This window comes from Anas acuta, chromosome Z, assembly GCF_963932015.1.
Source record: "Anas acuta chromosome Z, bAnaAcu1.1, whole genome shotgun sequence".
NCBI classification, from domain to species: Eukaryota; Metazoa; Chordata; class Aves; order Anseriformes; family Anatidae; genus Anas; species Anas acuta.
Genome location: NC_089017.1, coordinates 24,528,197 through 24,547,841, shown reverse-complemented (window position 1 = coordinate 24,547,841; position 19,645 = coordinate 24,528,197). Strand labels below are relative to the sequence as shown.

Sequence of the window (19,645 nt, the reverse complement as noted above, 5' to 3'; positions counted from 1 at the left end):
ATAATTTTACTCTTTGACTTTTGGGGTTCCTCAGGGCTCCATTTTAGGGCCAGTTCTCTTTAATGTTTTTTAAACAACTTGGGTGAACAGAGTAAGTTTGTGGATGACACTAAACTGGGAGAAGTTGTTGACTCTGTTAAGGTTGGTGAGGTCTTGCAGAGAGATCTAGACAAATTAGAGAGCTGGGCAATCAGCAACAGTATGAAATTTAACAAGAGCAAGTGCCAGATTCTGCACCTGGGATAGAGTAACTCTGGATGCATACCTACTGGGTGATGAGAGGCTGGGGAGCAGCCCTGCAGAAAGGGATTTGGGGGTTATGGTCAATGGCAAGTTGAATGTGAGTCAACAGTGTGCCCTGGCAGTGAGGAGGGCCAATTGTATCCTAGGGTCTATCAAGCATGGCATTGCTAGCCAGTCGAGGGAAGGGATTGATTGTCCCACTCTGCTTTGCACTGGTGTGGCCTCACCTGAAGCACTGTGTGCAGTTTTGGCCAATACGGTATAAGAAGAACATAAAGCTATTAGAGTGTGTCTAAAGGAGGGCTACAAAGATGGTTAAGGTTCTACTGATACATTATAAGATATACATAACCATACATAGTAAGCATACATAAGAGGAACATCTGAAATCACTTGCATTGTTCAGCCTAGAGAAGAGGAGACTGAGAGGAGGGCTCATGGAGGCCTACAGCTTCCTCACAAGGGAACAGAGGGGCAGGTGCTGATCTTTTCTCGGTGGTGACCAGCAATAGGACCTGAACAAGTGGCATGAAGTTTCCACAGGGAAGGTTCAGGCTGGATGTTAGGAAAAGGTTCTTCACTGAGAGGGTAGCTAGGCACTGGAACAGGTTCCCCAGGGCAGTGGTCATGGCAGACTCTGTTTGGAGTTCAGGAAGTGTTTGCACAACAGTCTCAAAGTGATCTTGTGATCAGATCATGCACGTGAGGATCCTTGATTAAAATACTCTCTGGAGTGTTGCAGCATTAGCCTAATTTTGTAAGGTCAAAAAATATGATACGTAAAATATTAGGACATTGATTCACTGAAAACAAAAGAAAACAACAACAAAAAACTCAAAAACTCTTTTAATCTTTAATTCTGCATTTTTTTCTTATATCTGTTTTGGGGTTTTCTAGTCTGAAAAAGAATCTGAATTCCTCGGTTTCTGAGAAGGCTAAGAAAATTTGTGGTGACAATGTTGAAACAGAAAGAACTGGTCCACATAGACTGTATTGAAAAGAAAAGAAAAGAAAAGAAAAGAAAAGAAAAGAAAAGAAAAGAAAAGAAAAGAAAAGAAAAGAAAAGAAAAGAAAAGAAAAGAAAAGAAAAGAAAAGAAAAGAAAAGAAAAGAAAAGAAAAGAAAAGAAAAGAAAAGAAAAGAAAAGAAAAGAAAAGAAAAGAAAAGAAAAAGAGATTGAGAGAAAAAAGTTCTGCAAAATAAGAACAGTCATGAGTGGATTCTTTCCACCTGGTTGCTTTTGTCATTGATTTCTCCACCTTATACTAACCTATAAGTTTGTTAAAGGTCAAACTGAACAATTTGAATAGTTTCTTATCCTAATATCACTAAAATGAGTCTTTGAAATTAGAATTGGAGTCCTTTGCAAGGGTTTTATTATAACTAGAGTAGAAAATAATGATACTAATCTTTTATCTTTTTTTTTTTCCTTGCAACTACACAGCAAGTAAATAGACTAATATTTCTTTCTTTTAAAAAAAAAATCATGGAGAAAGAAAATTTTTTTGAAGAGTTGCAAGCAAGAAACCAGGGACTAAGTTACAATCCTAACAGATGTTTCTGATAAAGCTCCTCTTATTGTTTCTTTAAAATAGAAAACTTGGTGTGGCTATTCAAATTTATATGACTTAGATTTTGTTTAATCTAAGATTTAGATCTTTAGATTTTAGATCTTTATATTCTAAGATTTAATCTAAGATTAGATTTAGGTTAATAAAATATATGGGTTTTTCTAGCTGTGATCCAGGCCCGTAAGACTGTACATGCATTTCCTGATGTGAGATACCCTGTCCTGGTGGGTATAATTTGCTGGACATGGTCCAGCTGTTGGGCTGTTCATTGATTTGGCTGAGCAACTTGTACTTTTTTAAACTAGTATCTCAAAGATTATGTAGTGTTCTACTATTTTAGCCTACTGATAACTTTAGAAATATTTATGGTTTTAAACATGGAGGCAATTCCTTTGAGCATTTTGTGATGACCATAACAGGGCTAGAAGAGTAGAAACCACAGAGAAGATCAAAACGTGGCCACGAAGACTTAAGGCTTTACAGTTGCCTGCTTATGATTTGTCAATTAATTTTAAAACTGGCAGAGCTAAAGGCACGTGGGTAGCTGTATTTTGCCCCATGTATGTGAAACATGGTTATCTGTGATAAAAAGCAGCATGGTTTAGCTTCCCATGAATTCCTAGATATATATGTGTAGTATATTCTATTCCTGGTTGGTACACAGGTATAATACTTAGAGGGAAACAAATCATTGCTGTAGCATTTATTTGTTACGTGAGGCTAGGATTCTGTTGCAACTCTGGTTGTGTAATGAATATATAATAATAATAATAATTTGTTTTCACAAATAATTTGATGAAAACATTAGTCTCATCATCATAAGGCAAAGAGTAGAGCTGAAACTGTCTGGCACTTATTTTGGACTAGAGTTTGGACTAGATGTCATGGAGTATTGTGTCCAGTTCTGGGCTCCCCATTACAAGACGGACATAGAACTACTGATTTGAGTCCATAGGAGGGCTACTAAGATGATAAGAGGACTGAAGAAACTTTCATATGAGGACAGGCTGAGAGAGCTGGGCCTGTTTAGCTTGGAAAAGAGAAGACTGAGGGGAGACCTCATCAATGTGTATAAATATCTGAGGGGAGGGTGTTGAGAGGATGGAGCCAGTGTCTCTTCAGTAGTGCCCAGTGACAGGACAAGAGGCAATGGGCAGAAACTGAAACACAGGAAGTTCCAGCTGAATATGAGAGGGCACTTCTATACTGTGTGGGTAACAAAGCGCTGGAACAGGTTGCCCAGAGAGGCAACCCTCCTGGGATGCCATCCTGTGCAATGTGTTCTAGGTGATCTTGCTTTGCAGGTGGTTGGACCAGATGATCTTTGGAGGTCCCTTCCAACCTTGTCCATTTTGTGATTCTGTGATTCTATCAAAGGCACCATCAAGCAGGTAACTGGTTGTACTTAGAAGCAAAAGTTTACAGTCTAATGCCTGTGGGTTTCTTTCAAAAGATATTTGGAATTGCACAAAATGCTGAGGATTTCCAGATTTCAGCATCTAATTTTTGTCAAGAAAAATTGTAAAAGTGGCTAAGCACCTTGTCTTAGTTGACATCTTCAGAATGTCCCCAACAGTTGTTCAGCCATTTGAAGCTGGAAGGCACAGGATATATGAGACAGGATAGAAAGACAGAAAAGATACATGCTTTCTGTCTGTTTATCTAGGAGACTAGATAAATGCAAGAAGGAGTTGTCTTGCATATTAGATGGGGTAGTATCAGTTGTTTTTTTGATCCTGAGGACAGTTAGGAAGATCTTCTAAAATAAAGGGTATCTAATCAGCATATATACCTAGTGTTTTGATACATCTATGGAACAAAAACAGATCTAATGATAGGGTCTTTGAGAGTTGCTGTAAGTTTTATGTGAAATTTGCTTGCTGGCTTACACTTGTCTGTGAATATCTACATTCCTGTAAGATAGTTATTGTTCTGGACTGCTTGCCTCATGTCCTAACTTTTGCCCCTCTTTGAAAATTGTATGGGATAGACCTTACAGTGTGTCCCCATATCTGTGATGCGGAGCTGAAGTGCTATTGGAGCAACCCAGAAGACAGGTTGTATTTGAGGTCCTTCTTAGTCCTGGGGAAGGAGCAAGTTAGCTCACACCTTTACATCCCACCCCGCATTTGGCTTGCTGCAAAATGGTGCTACTGTGTCAGGGTATCTTGGGCAAATAAATTCTCCCATACTTCCAAGAAATACCCACTTAAAAAAAACAACAGGGGAAGGAGTTGTGGTGGTTTAGTCCAAATAATTTCTGGAAAGGGTGTGCATGAGGGAAAAGGATTGCCTGCAACCCTTAGCTCAGTTGGCAGTGTTGACTGAACCTTCAGGATTCTGCTTTGCTTGGGTTTGTCAGGGAGAACTATCCATTCCAAAAAGCCCTCGCTGGTTAAAAATGCAAAAATGAAAAACAAACAAACAAAAAAATCCAACCCACACATTATGTATCAATGTTTTAAAAGCAGAAATATTTAATATTTAATTTTAAAGTATTATTCAGAGAGAAAAGGAAAGTATTCCCGTTTGGGACTATTCAACCTGAAGAAGATAAGACTCTGGACTGGCCTTATTGCAGTTTAGCAATACTTAAAGAGGGCTTAAAAAAAAGATGGAGAACAACTTTTTGCTCAGTCAGAAAATTATCTGATAAGACAAGGGGAAAACAGTTTTAAGCTAAAAGAGGGTAGATTTAGATTAGAGGTTAGTTGGAGATTCTTCACTCGGAGGGTGGTGAGGCACTGGGACGTGTTATTCAGACAGTCTATGGATGCCCCATCCCTGGAGGTGTTCAATACCATATTGGATGAAGTCCTGGGCAACCTGATCTAGTGGGTGGCATCCCTGCCCATAGCAGGAGGGTTGGAACTAGGTGATCTTTAGAGTCCCTTCCAACCCAAGCCATTCTATGATTCTAGTTCTTTCTGTTGCCTGATACCAATACAGCATCCTTAATTAAGTAACTAGTTACTTTCTTTCCTTAAAATACAACGTGAAAAGCCTTGTGAAATGCTACAACTATGTTATTTGACTGGAAAATTGATTTTTAACACCTATCCAACATTTAATGTTCCATTTCCTCATACATTTTAAAATAAAATCACCAAGAGAAAACATTTTATTTTTTTTTTTTTCTTTTTCCATATCTAATGTACTGGGTCTGGCCAGGATGGAGTTAACTTTCCTCACAGCAGCCCATGTAGTGGTGTGTTTTACATTTGTGGCTAGACAGTGTTGATAACACATTGGTGTTTTGGCTCTTGCTGAGCAGTTCTTGCACACTGTCAAGGTTGCCTCTCCTACCCACTGCCCCGTGAAAAAGTCCTGTAGGCTGGGGGTAGGCTGGGAGGGAATATTTCCAGGAGAGCTGATCCAAACTGACCAAAGGGATATTCCATGTCATATGGTGTCATGCTTGCAATAAAAGCTGAGAAAAAGGGAGGATGCAGGAACGTTCGTCGTGATGGCATTTGTTTTCCTTAATGACTGCAATGTGTACTGAGGCTCTGCTTCCCAGGAAGAGGCTGAACATCTGCCTGCTGATGGGAAGTATTAAATAAATCCCTTATTTTGCTTTGCTTCTGAGCACAGCTTTTGCTTTCCTTATAAACTGTTGTTGTCTCGGCCCAGGAGCTTTACCATCCTGCTTTCTTCCCCTGTGCTCTTAAGGAGGGGAAAGGAGAGAATGGCTGGGTGGACATTCGGCAGTTCACATGTAGGCATTGAATACTCTGCCAACCCCAGGCTGCAAATACTTACTATTTCTTCATCCAGCCAGCCTGTGCAGATTTAGTTCTTTAATATTGCGTTAATGAGAAGAGCTAGTGGTGTCAGAGAAAAAAATGCTATAACTGTTTTTCTGATTATTGTCTTTTCTTTGATTATAAGTTTTTTAATTCTCTGTTGGCATGGGTTAGTCTTGTGCAGTCTTTTGGAAGTGGAACTGGCTTTGTTTTATGTCTAGTTTGCAGTGCACATCACAAGTACTTTAAAGCAGACTTTTTTTTTTCTTTTTTCTTTTTTTTTTTTTCTTTTCTTTTTAATGATATTTAATAAACAGTAAAATAGAATGTGGATTCCATTAATAGTGAAATACAGCTATGTCTGCCTGTAAGATGCGCTGATTTATATACTATTCACATTAATATCGTGGAATCCTAATCCTTTATTCAATGAAAATAACAGCAGAAAAACACACCCTAATACTAAAGAAACACACAATAAATCATATGAAGAAGTGCAGCTGAATATCTGTGTATGACAGAAGTTTGAAAAATGACCTAAGCAGCTTTTATAGCTAGGTTTTACTTGTAAAAAATGACTTATGTACTTGGGAATTTAACTTCACTGAAAGTCAACAGGATTAAATCCTCAAAAATCATGTAATTGGTTTTGAGTGTTTTGTTCTTACCTATATAGCACATTCTCTCCATCAAGCTAACATTAAGATAAGTATCACTTGATTTTGTAGAAGTATGGAAGAAAGATGCACAGCTGGGATCACCAGCTTGTTAAAAAGATTTCACTGTCCATCAGGATATTTGTGTGGTTTTCTACCTTTTAACAAAGCTGCTTCAACTCAGAGCAAAGCACCTGTACACTTGCCTTGTATATGTCTGTGTCCATGAACACTTCTTTCCACTCCTCAGATTTGTTTGCAGACACACAGACACACCGGTGCATTGGTATGCCAGTATGGTTTCCTGAGTCTTTGCATCAGACCTGACTCAGTAGCCAGCTTGGGATGCCAACCCTGCAAACACAGCAGTCTCCTCTTCACAAAGTAATAGCTGTGGTTAAGATGTCATTCTCCATAAATCAGATTTGGCAAGGATGACGGCAAAGGGCAGGAGCTGGAGTTGTCTTTGCAGGACCTGAGCAATTTAAGTGGCCTTAATCCTCCCTCTTATTATGCTGGCTTTGTGGAAGGTAGATGGACTCACTTTAACTAGAAGGAATGAGCTTTTTTTTCATCTTTTCTTTTTGGTCACAATAACAAAAGACCTGGGAAATTCCAATTAATTAGCACGCTTTGGGCTAATGAAAGAATAAAATTGAAAGAAAAATGTCTGAAGTTCTGAGAAGAGTGGAAGCATGTAGTGACAATAGAGATTTTAAATATTTGTGGCTGTTTGTATAATTTTCCCAGGCTTTGCCTCTCATCACCTTGAAGGGATAAGAGTGGAAAGACAAGTATAAGGGTTTGTTTGGGTCATGATGTAATAAAATATCAGCTTTTAAGAAATCTAAATAGGCTATAACATGAAGAGTGGTGATAATGACCTCTTCTAAAAGTAAGTTTAAATAAGATTTTTAAAAAGAATCACTGTAATTTTATTATTGCAGTATACCTTACTGGCCATATATTTCTTAGAATAAGACTGGCTGTGAAAACAGTTGTACAAATTTCCAGAGAAGTCACGGTAATTGTGCAGGTGGACTCGAGTAAATTCTCATCCTATAAAATGTTCTTCTAAACTGCTCAGAGATAATCTTAAATTTTGAATTGAGAAAATGCAAATTGCGTATAAGTAGGTGCACCTTTATAGTAGAGAATATTCAGTTAACCACAGAAGTCTCTTATGAGTTGCGCTTGGCTATTGTTCTCTATCTTTGCATCTCTTAGTTTCACTTGTCTTTATGCTTCCTTATGGACATGCCTTTCTGTGTTTCTGAACTTATGGACTTTACACAAAACAGTCACAGCTACTGAATCCAAGGTGTGTTTGAGCTGATTGTCATGAAGGTGGAACAACCACAGATTTAGTGTGGTAACTTTTTTAATGATTAAAATACCATCCATCAAAAACATTTTATTTTTCTTTCAAGTTCTTTGTTCAATAACAACAACAACAAAAAAAAATAAAAAAAAAAATCTGTCTCTCTGTTGTGTGTTGTAGAATGAGATTTTCATAATGCTTAGAGATACTGCTAGTGTAGAAATTCAAACTTTGATAGTGTCTGATAGATGTGCTTGAAATGTATATATCAGTTAACAAGATTATCACTTGAAAAGACAATTGTATTTTTATTGAAAAGTTTTTTGAGGTGGTAAAATGTATTGGTATTTAATGAAGCATGAAACTTTTAAATGAACCATGAAAGCAATAGTTAAACTAATTAGCTGAGTACAAAGCTTCTTAGAATACATACGTTATGTGGGCTGTATACTTGTTATTTCTGCCTAGTTAAACTGACAACTAGGATAAAGTTCTCACATTATCTTTTAGGAGAAACAACATTAAACAGTATCTTGTTTTTAACACAAGGAAAAAGAGAAAATTGCTTGTTTGTACTGCTCAGAAACTCAGGGAAACTGCAGTTTTAAAAAGTACGCTTTAGTTATCCTTGAACAATGGACTTAATCTGGGGAACAAAAACATACTGAATGCAACTGCAAGTCACTTACATTCCTGCTTGCATACTTCAAAAGCCCATTTCTTCAGTTCTTTCCATGTTAACGTTTGCCACCTGTTCTTAAATATTATCACTATTCAACAGGTTGGCATTTGTTTTTCTTTTCTTCTGCTTGTGTATTTCAGTCTCTTGAAGGGGTAGTGAGACTTTCCTGAAAAGCAGGAGTGAAATAACTTGAGCTATCCTTAAAGATTTAGAAAGAGATTCTCACATGGTATTGTGATTTAACATTGGACAAAGCCTTTGCTGCATGCTTTTTTGCTGAACAGATGTCTCCTGCTGGATCATGAGATGCAATGACACTGATGTGTAATGGTGCTGAGTGACACCTGGTCTGTGCTGGAGGTAGGAAGTAACCTCCTTGCTCTTGCATGCTCCCATGCAGGTGGTGGCAGGCTTTCCTAGGGGTAGGTTGTGATAATTCATTGGAGTTAGGGCAGTATACATCAGTATACGCTGTATACACTGAGTATACACTGAGTCTGTCCGCTTACTCTTAGTGCTCTGCCAGATGGAGCTAGCTTCCCTGTGTATAAGTCGTTAGAGGAGGGAAAAGATCTTCCCTTCTCCTGGAACCTGGATGGGTGCTGCCTCTCTGTTCCTCTCTTTGCTCACTGCTGGTACAGCCAGGCAGACAGAAGTGAGTATAAAGTGTGCACAAGGAAGTATTAGACAGTGTTTACGCACAAGACCAAGCAATACCCAATAAACACAGCAGCAAGAAATCAGAAGATACTGTGTGAACAAGGGATATAATACTATGCTACCTTGCTTCAAAAATCTTTTTGGTAATGTTCTGCAAGTGCCCATGGTTACAGATAACAAAGCTCCTGTCTTACCTTTTCTGAAACAGTAAGGATATGGAGATAGGAGAAAATATCTCATCTGAGCATCTTTTAATTAAAATTAGGGGGGGAAATACTTCAGGAATGTATTGAAAAAAATGCTAAGTATGTATTTTTAATGTGAAGAAATGCACAAAAGTGCTGTGAAGGTTCAACAGCATTACAAGAAAATTGTTATGGGGAAAGAAGTGTTACAAGTTCCAGAATTATTTTCGTAAGGTATTATCTTAGTTGTCTGTTCTTTGATAGGGAGATATGTTGTTTCCCTTCTAGTTTAGTGCAAATGTTACAAAAATTGAGTGCAAATTACTTATTTCCAAAAGTGATTCATCCAGGTAATGATTTCCTAATCCTGCTTTGCAGTTTTTTGGGTGGCTCACCGGTATATGGTAGTTCTGCATTGCAGACAGGTGATATCAGCAAAACAGTGTTCCAGCAATACTGATGGAATTGATCAGCTTTGTTTTGCAGTTGAGTACAGCACTGTTAAAGGGGCACAGTTTTTCTCTACAGAGTATGTCTGGAGTCATACCATACATAGTGTATTGGGAAGTTTTAATAATACTTTTTTTTTTTTTTTTTTTCCCTCAAGTTGTGCCTCTTGCAAGTCAGTTGATTAAAAAAAAAACACAACACAACAGTTTATGCTCTCATGCACGTACATACATATGCTCTGTGTGTTCACTTAAGTCAGATTCAAACAATATTTTCCCAGTGGGAGTGGAACTCAAAGGTGCTATCTCTCATTCCATTGCTATTCTCTTCTCTTATTTTATTGTATTTTTTTTAAATATCTGTGTATTTGTGTATTTCCATTTTGGTTATAATTGTAATTTTTACTGTTAATATTGTAATGATATTTTAAGGAGCTGGCAAATACTGAAATTGAGAATGTGAAACTTTTTTTTTTTACCATGAGATTAATTTACTAGCAAGATTTTTTTTGCATTATATTGCATTATTTTACTCGTGGAGTTTCTCTTAATTCATACCAGTTATTTGAGAATAATATGTGGCTTGAACAATGTATTCATTTTACAGAAAGACAAACTAAATGGTCAGGCTAAGGTTTGTAGGTAGAAACATAACAGAAGCTGACAGGAGAAACTCACATCCCAGAGAAATGGTACATACTGTAGACCAAGGACGTAAAGGAATATGTTATCTGTACTAGAAGAGAACATACTGTACACTATCCTAACAATGACAAAAGGGGAAGCACATGTATGTAGAAAATCTCTCAAAGGAAAAAAAAAAAAAAAAAAAGAGAGAGAACAAAATAATAGACTTTCATCAAAAACAAATAAGGAGTTCATTACAACTTAAACATTTATATTTTAGTCTAGTTAAACATTTACTGGTTTGTGCAGTAGTTGACTGATAACTTCCTATTTTTATGCAAAATAAGCAAACAAATCAGCTCTCAAACACACTTTTTAATAAACGGGTGACCTTCCTTTTATAAATTAAACTGATAGTTTATAATGAAATATTACAAATGTCTTCAGATCTAATTGAAAATCAGTTTTACAGTGCATGTTTTCTTCTGGAACTTCCCTGAACCTAACAGTTTCACAATATGGTCTTAGTTTAGTCATTAAAAGACTACTGTTTTCATTTGTTTAAATTCAGTGGTTAAAGTGTTCCATAGAACTAGATGATCTCATTGCTGTCTGCTTCAAACCAGCTAAGTTAATTACCTGCAAGGTATTGTTTTCACCAGTCAGTTCTGGATAATTTTTTACCCTGGTTCCACTTGAAGGGAGACATTGTTTTTTATTGTGCTTTGTCAGTCTCTTTTGTCTCACAGTAGAGCTGCTGAAAGTACATGCTTGATTACTTCATACAATGAATGGCAAATAGCATTGGAAATTAGTGCAAGCTAATTTACCAAGTGCATTCTGATAGTAAAGAAACTGCCTTTCCAAGACTGAAAGCATGGAGAGCTTTCACAGTGCATGCATAATATTTTCTCATAATACAATGTGGTCATACAATTCTGTTTAGTGCATTTCCTCCAGATTATTTTTCATGATTGCAAAGATTAAGTCTCTGCAAACAGTTACAAACATGGGAATTGCCAATACCAGTCAGATTAATGGTCTGTCTAACCTACTGTTCAGAGTAGATGCTGCTGGAGGTTTTGGAGGAAATGGCTTACTAACAAGGCATTGGTAGTGTGTGCTAAGTGTTAAGAAAATCATGAGCCAAGATCAAGACCATAAGACTACAAACAGTGAGTTAGTTGTTTTTTTTGTTTTGTTTTGTTTTGTTTTGTTTTTTTGGTTTGGTTTGGTTTGGTTTGTTTTTTTTTTTTTTTTTTTCAAATGTGGGGTAGTGTTGTTGTATTTGTATTAACTTACTAGTTTATGGTCTTCAGGACCTCGACTTTCAAATTTTCTAACTGCAAAATTCATTTTTTTAAAGAAAAAAATCATTTTTTTAAAAAGAAAATAAAGGTCAAGACTGTCTGATATGTAGTGTCAGTGTGGGTTGTGAAACTTACGTATTTCACAAGACTTCTAATAAAAATCATACTTTGGCAACTTTTTGAACCTTAGTGTAGTAATTTCGTTGTACCCTGAAGAATTGCAGATTGCATCCCATATACAAGTTGCTCATTCCTAACATAATTTTGAATGAATTTTGTGTAGTTAAACTATGAGCCTCAAAATCTACCAAAATGACTTGGGTCCAGAAGATGCTATGGGTGTAAAGAAGCCCAGATTCCCAAATAGATGGTACCAGTGTGAAGAAGAAGCCAGGACTCCCAAAAAGACTCTGGTTGACCCTGTGCTAATAAAAGCAAATAGCAATCTCCCCCTAGTCTTTTAATCTTTTTTTTTTTTTTTTTTTTTTTTAATTTGAAGCTGCAGTTTAACTCACTTGCCTTCTAAAGAGGGTTTCAGGGGATCTCAGATCCACAGCTCTGTGGCTGGTGTCTCTTTCCCTAGGTAGGTGACATGCAGTAGTGCTTCTTAAACAATGGACAAGTGGCTGTTGTGTTCAAGGACACAGGGAAAAAGTTATAGCTCTCTAATAGTTATTAATAATGTGACTGAAACCCATGGAAGGGAAGTCTGAAAGAAACTGGCATCCCCAAGGAGAGAGGGATGGAGCTATTTCTCATCTGGAAAGGTTTCTATGAGATGCTTGGAGTGTGCTCAGTCAGCAGTTACTGTGAAGTCCCTCCAACCAAGGTACCACCAACCTTGCAGATATGGTGGCATGCTGCAAGGACATATATGGTTCTGCAACATGTTGAATAATCACCATGCTATCGAAAAACATGAGATTTGGTTCAAAAGGACTTTGATGGCTTACATCTAGTCTACGTGAAGTACAGATTGACACAGTCTTACTGATTGCTTTGGCCCATCTATCGTCTTAATATTTATTGTCTTACAGTATGCTGTTTTGGGTGTATGTTTCTTTCCTGCTCTTAGTGAATGCAGAATCCACACAAACAAGACTGGAACCCTGTTAAAAGGGAAACACTAAAACTGACCATTTCCAAAGCTCTAACTACTGCACAACCAACAGACAGAAAAACCTTTAGGGAAATTACGTTTGGTCTTTTGTTACAGTTCTTTCATTTCAAGTTGACACTGTAACAGTAACAACAGGATAGATTTTCAGATAACCTTAATAGCTTTTTTTTTTTTTTAAATTATATTGATTAATTCAATTATTGAATAATTTAACGATCTAAAAGATGGCTTAATTTGATCTAATGTTATGTATTTGGTATGTTATGTGTTTCAGAACGCTGAACATCTAAAACTGGTTTTAGAATAATACTATAGAACAGCTTGGGTTGGAAGGGGCCCTTAAAGCTCATCTATTCCAACCCTCCTGCCATGGGTGGGGACATCTTTCACTAGATCAGGTTTCCCAAAACCCCATTCAGTGCAGCTTTGAACACTCCAGTGACGGAGCATCCACAACTTCTCTTGTTAACCTCTTCTAGCATCTTGCCGCCCTCATCATGAAAAATTTCTTCCTTATATCCAATCTTAATCAACCCCCTTTCAGTTTAAAGCTGTTACCCTCTGTCCCGTCACTACAAGTGCTGGTAAAAAGTATCTCTCCATCTTTCTTCTAAGCCCCCATTTTATATATGAAAGGCCACAATAATGTCTCCCCAGAATCTTCTTTCCTGCAGGCTGAACAACCCTAACTTCTCAGCCTCTCTTCATAAGATAAGTGCTCTAGCCTTCTGATCATTTTTGTGGCAGTTCTCTGAACCCTCTCTAACAGGTTCATGTTTTTCTTATGCTGGGGACCCTAGAACTGTATGCCATACTGCAGATTGGGTCTCATGAGAGCAGAATAGAGGATAATCACCTCCCTTTGCCTGCTGGCCATGCTTCTTTTTTTGCTGATGTACGTTTTTGTCTTACTTTCATTTATACATGGGAAACATAATTTACAATTATGAAAGTTAGATACAGGAATTTCATAGTTTAACCTGAGATACTCTGTAGAATTAACGAGTTTCTACACTTGGCTCAGGGAAGTAGACAAAGAAATTGCTGTTATTCAGTCAATATCTGATAAAAGAAAATGTGTTTACATGGAAACTTTCCTTTCCAAAAATGAAAATGTCTCCAGAAAGCACAACAGTGATATGAACTAAGAGAATTCCATTCTACCTATATTAAAGTAGTTATATTTTTCTGTATTCTTTGAACATTCTTCAGAAGTTTGCGGTGAAATATTTTTCCATGTCAAGAATGAGTGAAGCTTACCTATTAACTAACTATAAAGAATAAATAGGGAAAATAGGCAAGCCAAGGAATGAGGAAGTGAATGGATTAAAATATTTCCATAAAATATTTTTAATGTTTATACTTGTTAGCTATTACAGTTAGATATTGATAAAGAGCAGTTTTTATTTGTGTATAATATGTTTATTTGGAATAAATGACGTGCTAAGCACCTGCAGCTCTTCCTGTTATCCAGCTCAGGACTGATTCTATTTTACAATACTCTTGCCTTTATTAAGCTATCTCCTGATTTAAATCTTTGCATATAAGGAAATAAATTGATTCTTATTTATAATGTTGGTTCCATGTATTTTTCTCAGAAGCTTCAGTGTCATTCAAAACCCACCAACGCCCTCCAAAGAGTTTCCCATTTTTCTCAGCTGATGTGGATTCAAGATATTCCTGGTGCCTGTCCTTCCACTGAAATGAACTTTTTAGATTTCAGATTAAAGACGTGGCAAACTTTGACTGACAGCTCCTCTGGCTCTGTGGGTGTATCATGCCAAATATTAATCCAGGACAGAGTCATTCTGCCTGGTCAGAGTTATTCAACACCTTTGAGCATGTTTTCTGACAGTTTGCCTTTCACCAGCAGGATTGGGCTAGCTCAAGTGTCAATGTTGCATCCATTTAACTTTATGCTGGTCAGATGTGAGCTGTACTCCAGCAACAGGATCAAAGCCAGCATATACTTCCTATCTCGTGTTCTAACTTAGCTCAACACTCAAGCCTGACTCAGATCAAACTAATACTTCTTGGTGACCTGCAGGACACAGATGAGATATTAATGGTGGGCTTTAGACACACATATCTCTGTGAAACAGTTGATAAAATGTTATGACTTTGCTTTCCATAGCAGTAGTCTTTTACTTTGTAGTCTCTTTCAATGGTGGGAACTGATGATAGATGCTTTTCTCTCTTTTCCCTTTAATTGGAAGAATTGTCATTTTTCCCCATGACAACAAATGTTTGTGAATGATATAAAGAAGAGAACTATTTGCTTCTCAACCAGAGAAATGCACAAAGAAATGTTTATCAGAGCCAGAGTCTTACACTGCTTTTGTCTGTCATCCCAATAATAAAGTCTCTCCTAAGTACATTTTTTTCCTTTTCTTTCAGTAACTGGTGAACAATGAGGGTGCTATTTATGCTCTGATAATAAGAGAAAAACTTCTAATTGCAAGGTGAAAAGGGTTGTATTGAGTATGCAATTTCTATTGTAACAGTAATGGTTTGGCACTACTGCATTTTGGTTTTCATTTTGAGGATTTCTTTTCTGACATCTATGTTCCAAGGAGGAACATACCCTATGTTCAAATTTTTATAAACAACAATCTAATTTTATGATTGCAGGCTGTCCTTTGAACCAAATAGATGACATATGACCTGTCCCTAAATAAAAATTTGGCAAGTGCATAGGCCTTCATTTCATGGATATGATGAGTAAGATATTATTAAGATATTATGGTTACCACTGAAATTTGTTGAGGTGGCTTTTATGTGAAGGGCATTATGTTGTTATCCAGGGAAGAATCAGTATATATTTCTTGCATTGTTTTGTGTTTCAGAATTGTTTTTTTGCGGTGCTAATTAGTAGTTTAACATCTTATGAAGCTGTTAATATATATAGGCTTTACAAGCTTCACAACTGTGTTTCAGTGTCAAAACCAGCCAGATTTCTTATGTTAGTATAGTATAGCATGCTTCCCTGCCTTTTGTTTGCTTTGCTGCAGAAAGCCTTTGGTTTTACATGATAAATGTACCTTTAAAAAAAAACAGCTGACTGCACATCTGTAGTATGCACACATATATAAGCATATTATGCAGTGTTATGTAACTTATGTGAAGTGAATGTGTCATGTAAATATTTCATTTCTGTTCATCTCATCCTTTTGCTAGAGGAGTAGTATTCATATTACTGCTGGGAACAGCTTATGTTTTTTGTATAATAATTTTGCTGGGTGTTTCCATTTTAGCACCCTGTAACACAGTGGAAGCAACTACTGAGTAGCATACTGATTCAACTGTAGTGAGTTTAAAAAGGCAAATTACTGCACAGGAAAGAAAACAAAACGACCTTTTCTCATTCTGTCAATCTAATTAGACATCTATGAGGAAATCACAAAGTAATCCCATAGTGTTTAAAAGCTGCTTTTTTGATACCCCAAAGGGAGTTAACTGCAGTACAAGGAATTCTTCTTATATGTTTGCCCTTGGAAATGTCCAGTTCTTCTAGTTAAATTTTATGTTGGGTTAGTAACTATTGTCTTCATTTCTTATCCTTGATTTTTCAACTAGATGCTATATTCTTCACTTATATTTCTGAATAGTAGCAATGAGTAAGTTATATTTATTAAAGGGCTGACATATTTAATCCCAAAGACTACATTTTGGTGGTATTTCATATAATCAACTTGTAAAATCTATACATGAGTTGGATCAATCATGTACAGCAATTTGGATCCCAGTAGACTGAGGATCACGTATGTGCTCCTGATAAATACATGTATATGTCAGATATTATTAGTTATTACTAGTTAGTCAAAGAGACGAAGAGTTTGAGAAAAAGGTTCTGACCTCTGAAACAGATCTCTTTTTTGTTTATTTGTTTGTTTGTTTTTTAGAAAATCTATCATTTGAAGTTCCTAGGGTGAATTACAGATTTTTAAGATAATCCTGTCTCCTTCCTGTGACTGTGAGGGTCATGAATGCCTTAATATACTTCTTTGTGGAGTTCTCAACCCATTTGAACAGTCTTGTGACAAAAATGAGTGAGTTGTGCAACCAAGTCAAAAGTAGATTCATTTCAGAAAAAGATTTAAACTCTTGACGTGCTTACAGTATTTGTCCTGGTACTGCTAATCCTGCTTTGAGAAGTAGTCCAAACACAGGGAAGCTGCTAGAAATGTGAATAATCTAATTATGTATTTCCAACTGTGATGAGAATTTGGTAGACATCCAGTAACTTCCATATCATGACCTATTTTAACTTCTACATATTGATGTCTTTTAATGTAGGGGATCTTGTAGACTACCTAAATCAAGACACAGAGTACACAGAGCATTTTTCAGTTAGTCCTACTTGCCATCTACCTCTGTAATCATCCTTTGCTATTGTGTTAACAGCCATCAGCTTTGAGTCATGGCTGCAGTTACTAAGAACATACTGTGGCCTTTTAAAGTCCAGAATGCTACTTTACTCAACCCAACTCAAATTCCTCTCCTCAGGCCTCTGAGGAATGCTGGATCCCAGCTATAACTCTCTCCTGCGAGAAAAACGTGTGTGCTTTGCCACAGCAGACCTACTGTAAGGGAAACAGTTGGAATGCATGCTTGCAGTCCCCATGCTTTTCTGGACAGCTGGTGGTAGAAGTGATGGAATGGCTTTCAGTGCTTTGTAGCTGTGGGATTTGGTACAACTCAAGGCATGGTGGTGTTCCTCCAGCCTCCTTGGTTCTCTCTTCCTTTCTGCAGAGAATGCTGTAGTTATGACTTGGCTATCCCTCAGCTGAGGACTGCTCTTGCACCTAGTCTTCAAATAGTTTTTTTCTGATGTTTATCCATGATGTCTGGTCTTTAGCCCATGTACTTCAGTATGTCTGAAACATGCATAATTTATTAAATCCCCTTTAGAACATTCCTTTTTGTATTTGGAGAAGTTTGCAAACTTCTTGTGTTGATCCTCTGTTTCATTATCCTCTGAAGATACTCAATTCCAGTCACTTCTGTTGCACAAAACAATATAAGTTCTGTGGCTTCCTCATGGGTTCATGGATGGGAGACGAATATTCACCTGCCTTTTTTTTTTTTTTTTTTTAGGAAGCCTTGGTTATGGATCCCAGTCTAAGTCCAATGGAAAAGGCAGCTGCAACAACCTAGTAGTCACCAGCAGTCCCATGACAGTTCAGCGCCTAGGACCTGTTTCACCTCCTGCTAATCAAGTTTCAACAGCATGCAACCAGATCAGCCCTACCCTACAGAGGTCTATGGATGCTTCCAGCCTGAGTGTTCCTTCATCAGATACAAGGTCCTGAGTTAGCTTTTTTCTTTTCAGTACTTAATAAAGAGGCCTTTTCAATTCTCTTGCCATTTAAATGCAACCTTTCTGATAATTACAATGGTCTAAATGATGCTTTGTTATGCCATGGCAAATTTAATTTGATATCATTAAATTCATGTCAGCTGTAATCACAGTGGTATAGATCATTCATATCAAGGGTAAAATGTAGCTAGAAATTTTCTATGCTTGATAGGTTTTTTTCTGTTCTATAAAGATTTTTAGAATCACTTAGCCATATTTTTGCACAGAAAAAAATAAACCAGGAACAGGAAATGCCGGAAATAGTCCAAATGCAACATCTTCATGGGTAGTTATGTGTTTTAAGTGTAATAGTACTAAGAATATTATGCTGGTGCCTGGCAAGTAATAATGTCAGACAAAAAAAAAATTAATCACAATGCTTTGCTAATGCTTCTTGCTCCTTATCAACTGCTATTTCTTTCAAATTGTTTAAATGGTTAACACAAGTTAATAAGATCAATTGTTCCCTATCTGCAATGAGCTAGCAGTTAACTGCATCTGTTAGGCTTTTCTATTTTAAACTGTTCCAGTAACTTTTGAGATTATAGCTATGAGCAGTATAGAAAAACATGAATGAAGGGAAAACAGTTGTTTAGACAACCTCCCTACAGGTGCACATCCCTGGATGTTAGTTAAGCACAGTGTGTAAAAATATTACAGCATATTACGTGGGAGGGTACATACCCACTTCAGTAGACATGGCTTGTGCAATAATTGCCTACTCAGCTGAAATGTAACCATTTTTATTCACAAAAGGCCACAAGAGCCTTTACTCTCTAAACAATTTACATTTTACTGCATCACCTTATTGCAAGACAAGGAACCATCTTGACATAATTAAAACTGCTATTATGTCAATGGAAGAAAATCTTGCGATAGTCTACTACAAGATACTTTGGGACATGTTGGACTTGATGATTCTTATGGGTCCCCTTCAGCTCAGGATATTCTGTTCTGTTCTATTTCTGTTGCGTTACTTGTGAAAACTAAGTTCTTTAGGACAATTTATAAGATTAATTATGTTACCTATATAAACATGGCAGGGAAAACCATTCACTGCTAAACTGGTGACAAAGAACAAATCCAGAGACACGCCTTTGTGACAGAGTAGAAACAATAGAATGAAAATATCATTAGGCAATTATTACCTATTTAACAAGTCTTAGGTATACCTGTAGGGTTTGTTATTTTTATGTGAATGTATGGTTGTGTGTACTATGTCAGTACTGTGTTATACATTTTTGTTTTTATTTAAAATAAACATTTACTAAGGGTGATCTGAAGTTGAAACTCTGGCAGAATCCAACCTGTAGTGTTCCTAGAGTGTCTTTTAATGATTTATCAATGAAGACTTTATAAAATCAGTTTGTTACACAAAGAATGTCCATCTCAGCAATTTTCCCCTCAATTTAAAGCAGAACGAGTTTCAAGTTATATTTTAATTAACAGATTGTGGAGACACTCTTTTGTTTTATTTTATTTTATTTTATTTTATTTTATTTTATTTTATTTTATTTTATTTTATTTTATCGCTTCAGCATTAAACTGAATTTGCCTAAAGTAGTTGCCCAAGTTAACTTCATAAACCTTCGTGAGCTGAGTGAGTGCCTCCTCTTCATTGTGGCTTTTAGGACGCAACATGAACTGTACTCTGACAGTTCAATCCAGAACAGCTTGTTGGCTGAATTGACCCAAACTAAAATGTCTTATATTGATT

The 19,645-nt window shown here is 36.8% G+C and overlaps 1 protein-coding gene across 5 annotated transcripts in view; it reads left to right on the top strand.

The window, feature by feature from the left end:
• Nucleotides 1-19,645, top strand: part of GLIS3 (GLIS family zinc finger 3) — a 181,453-nt gene that overhangs the window by 25,226 nt on the left and 136,582 nt on the right. For all 5 annotated transcript variants that reach the window (XM_068667942.1, XM_068667944.1, XM_068667945.1 and 2 more), the window contains one exon: nt 17,667-17,874. In XM_068667942.1, coding sequence (XP_068524043.1) covers nt 17,667-17,874 — 208 coding nt within the window. The remainder of the gene's footprint in view (nt 1-17,666; nt 17,875-19,645) is intronic.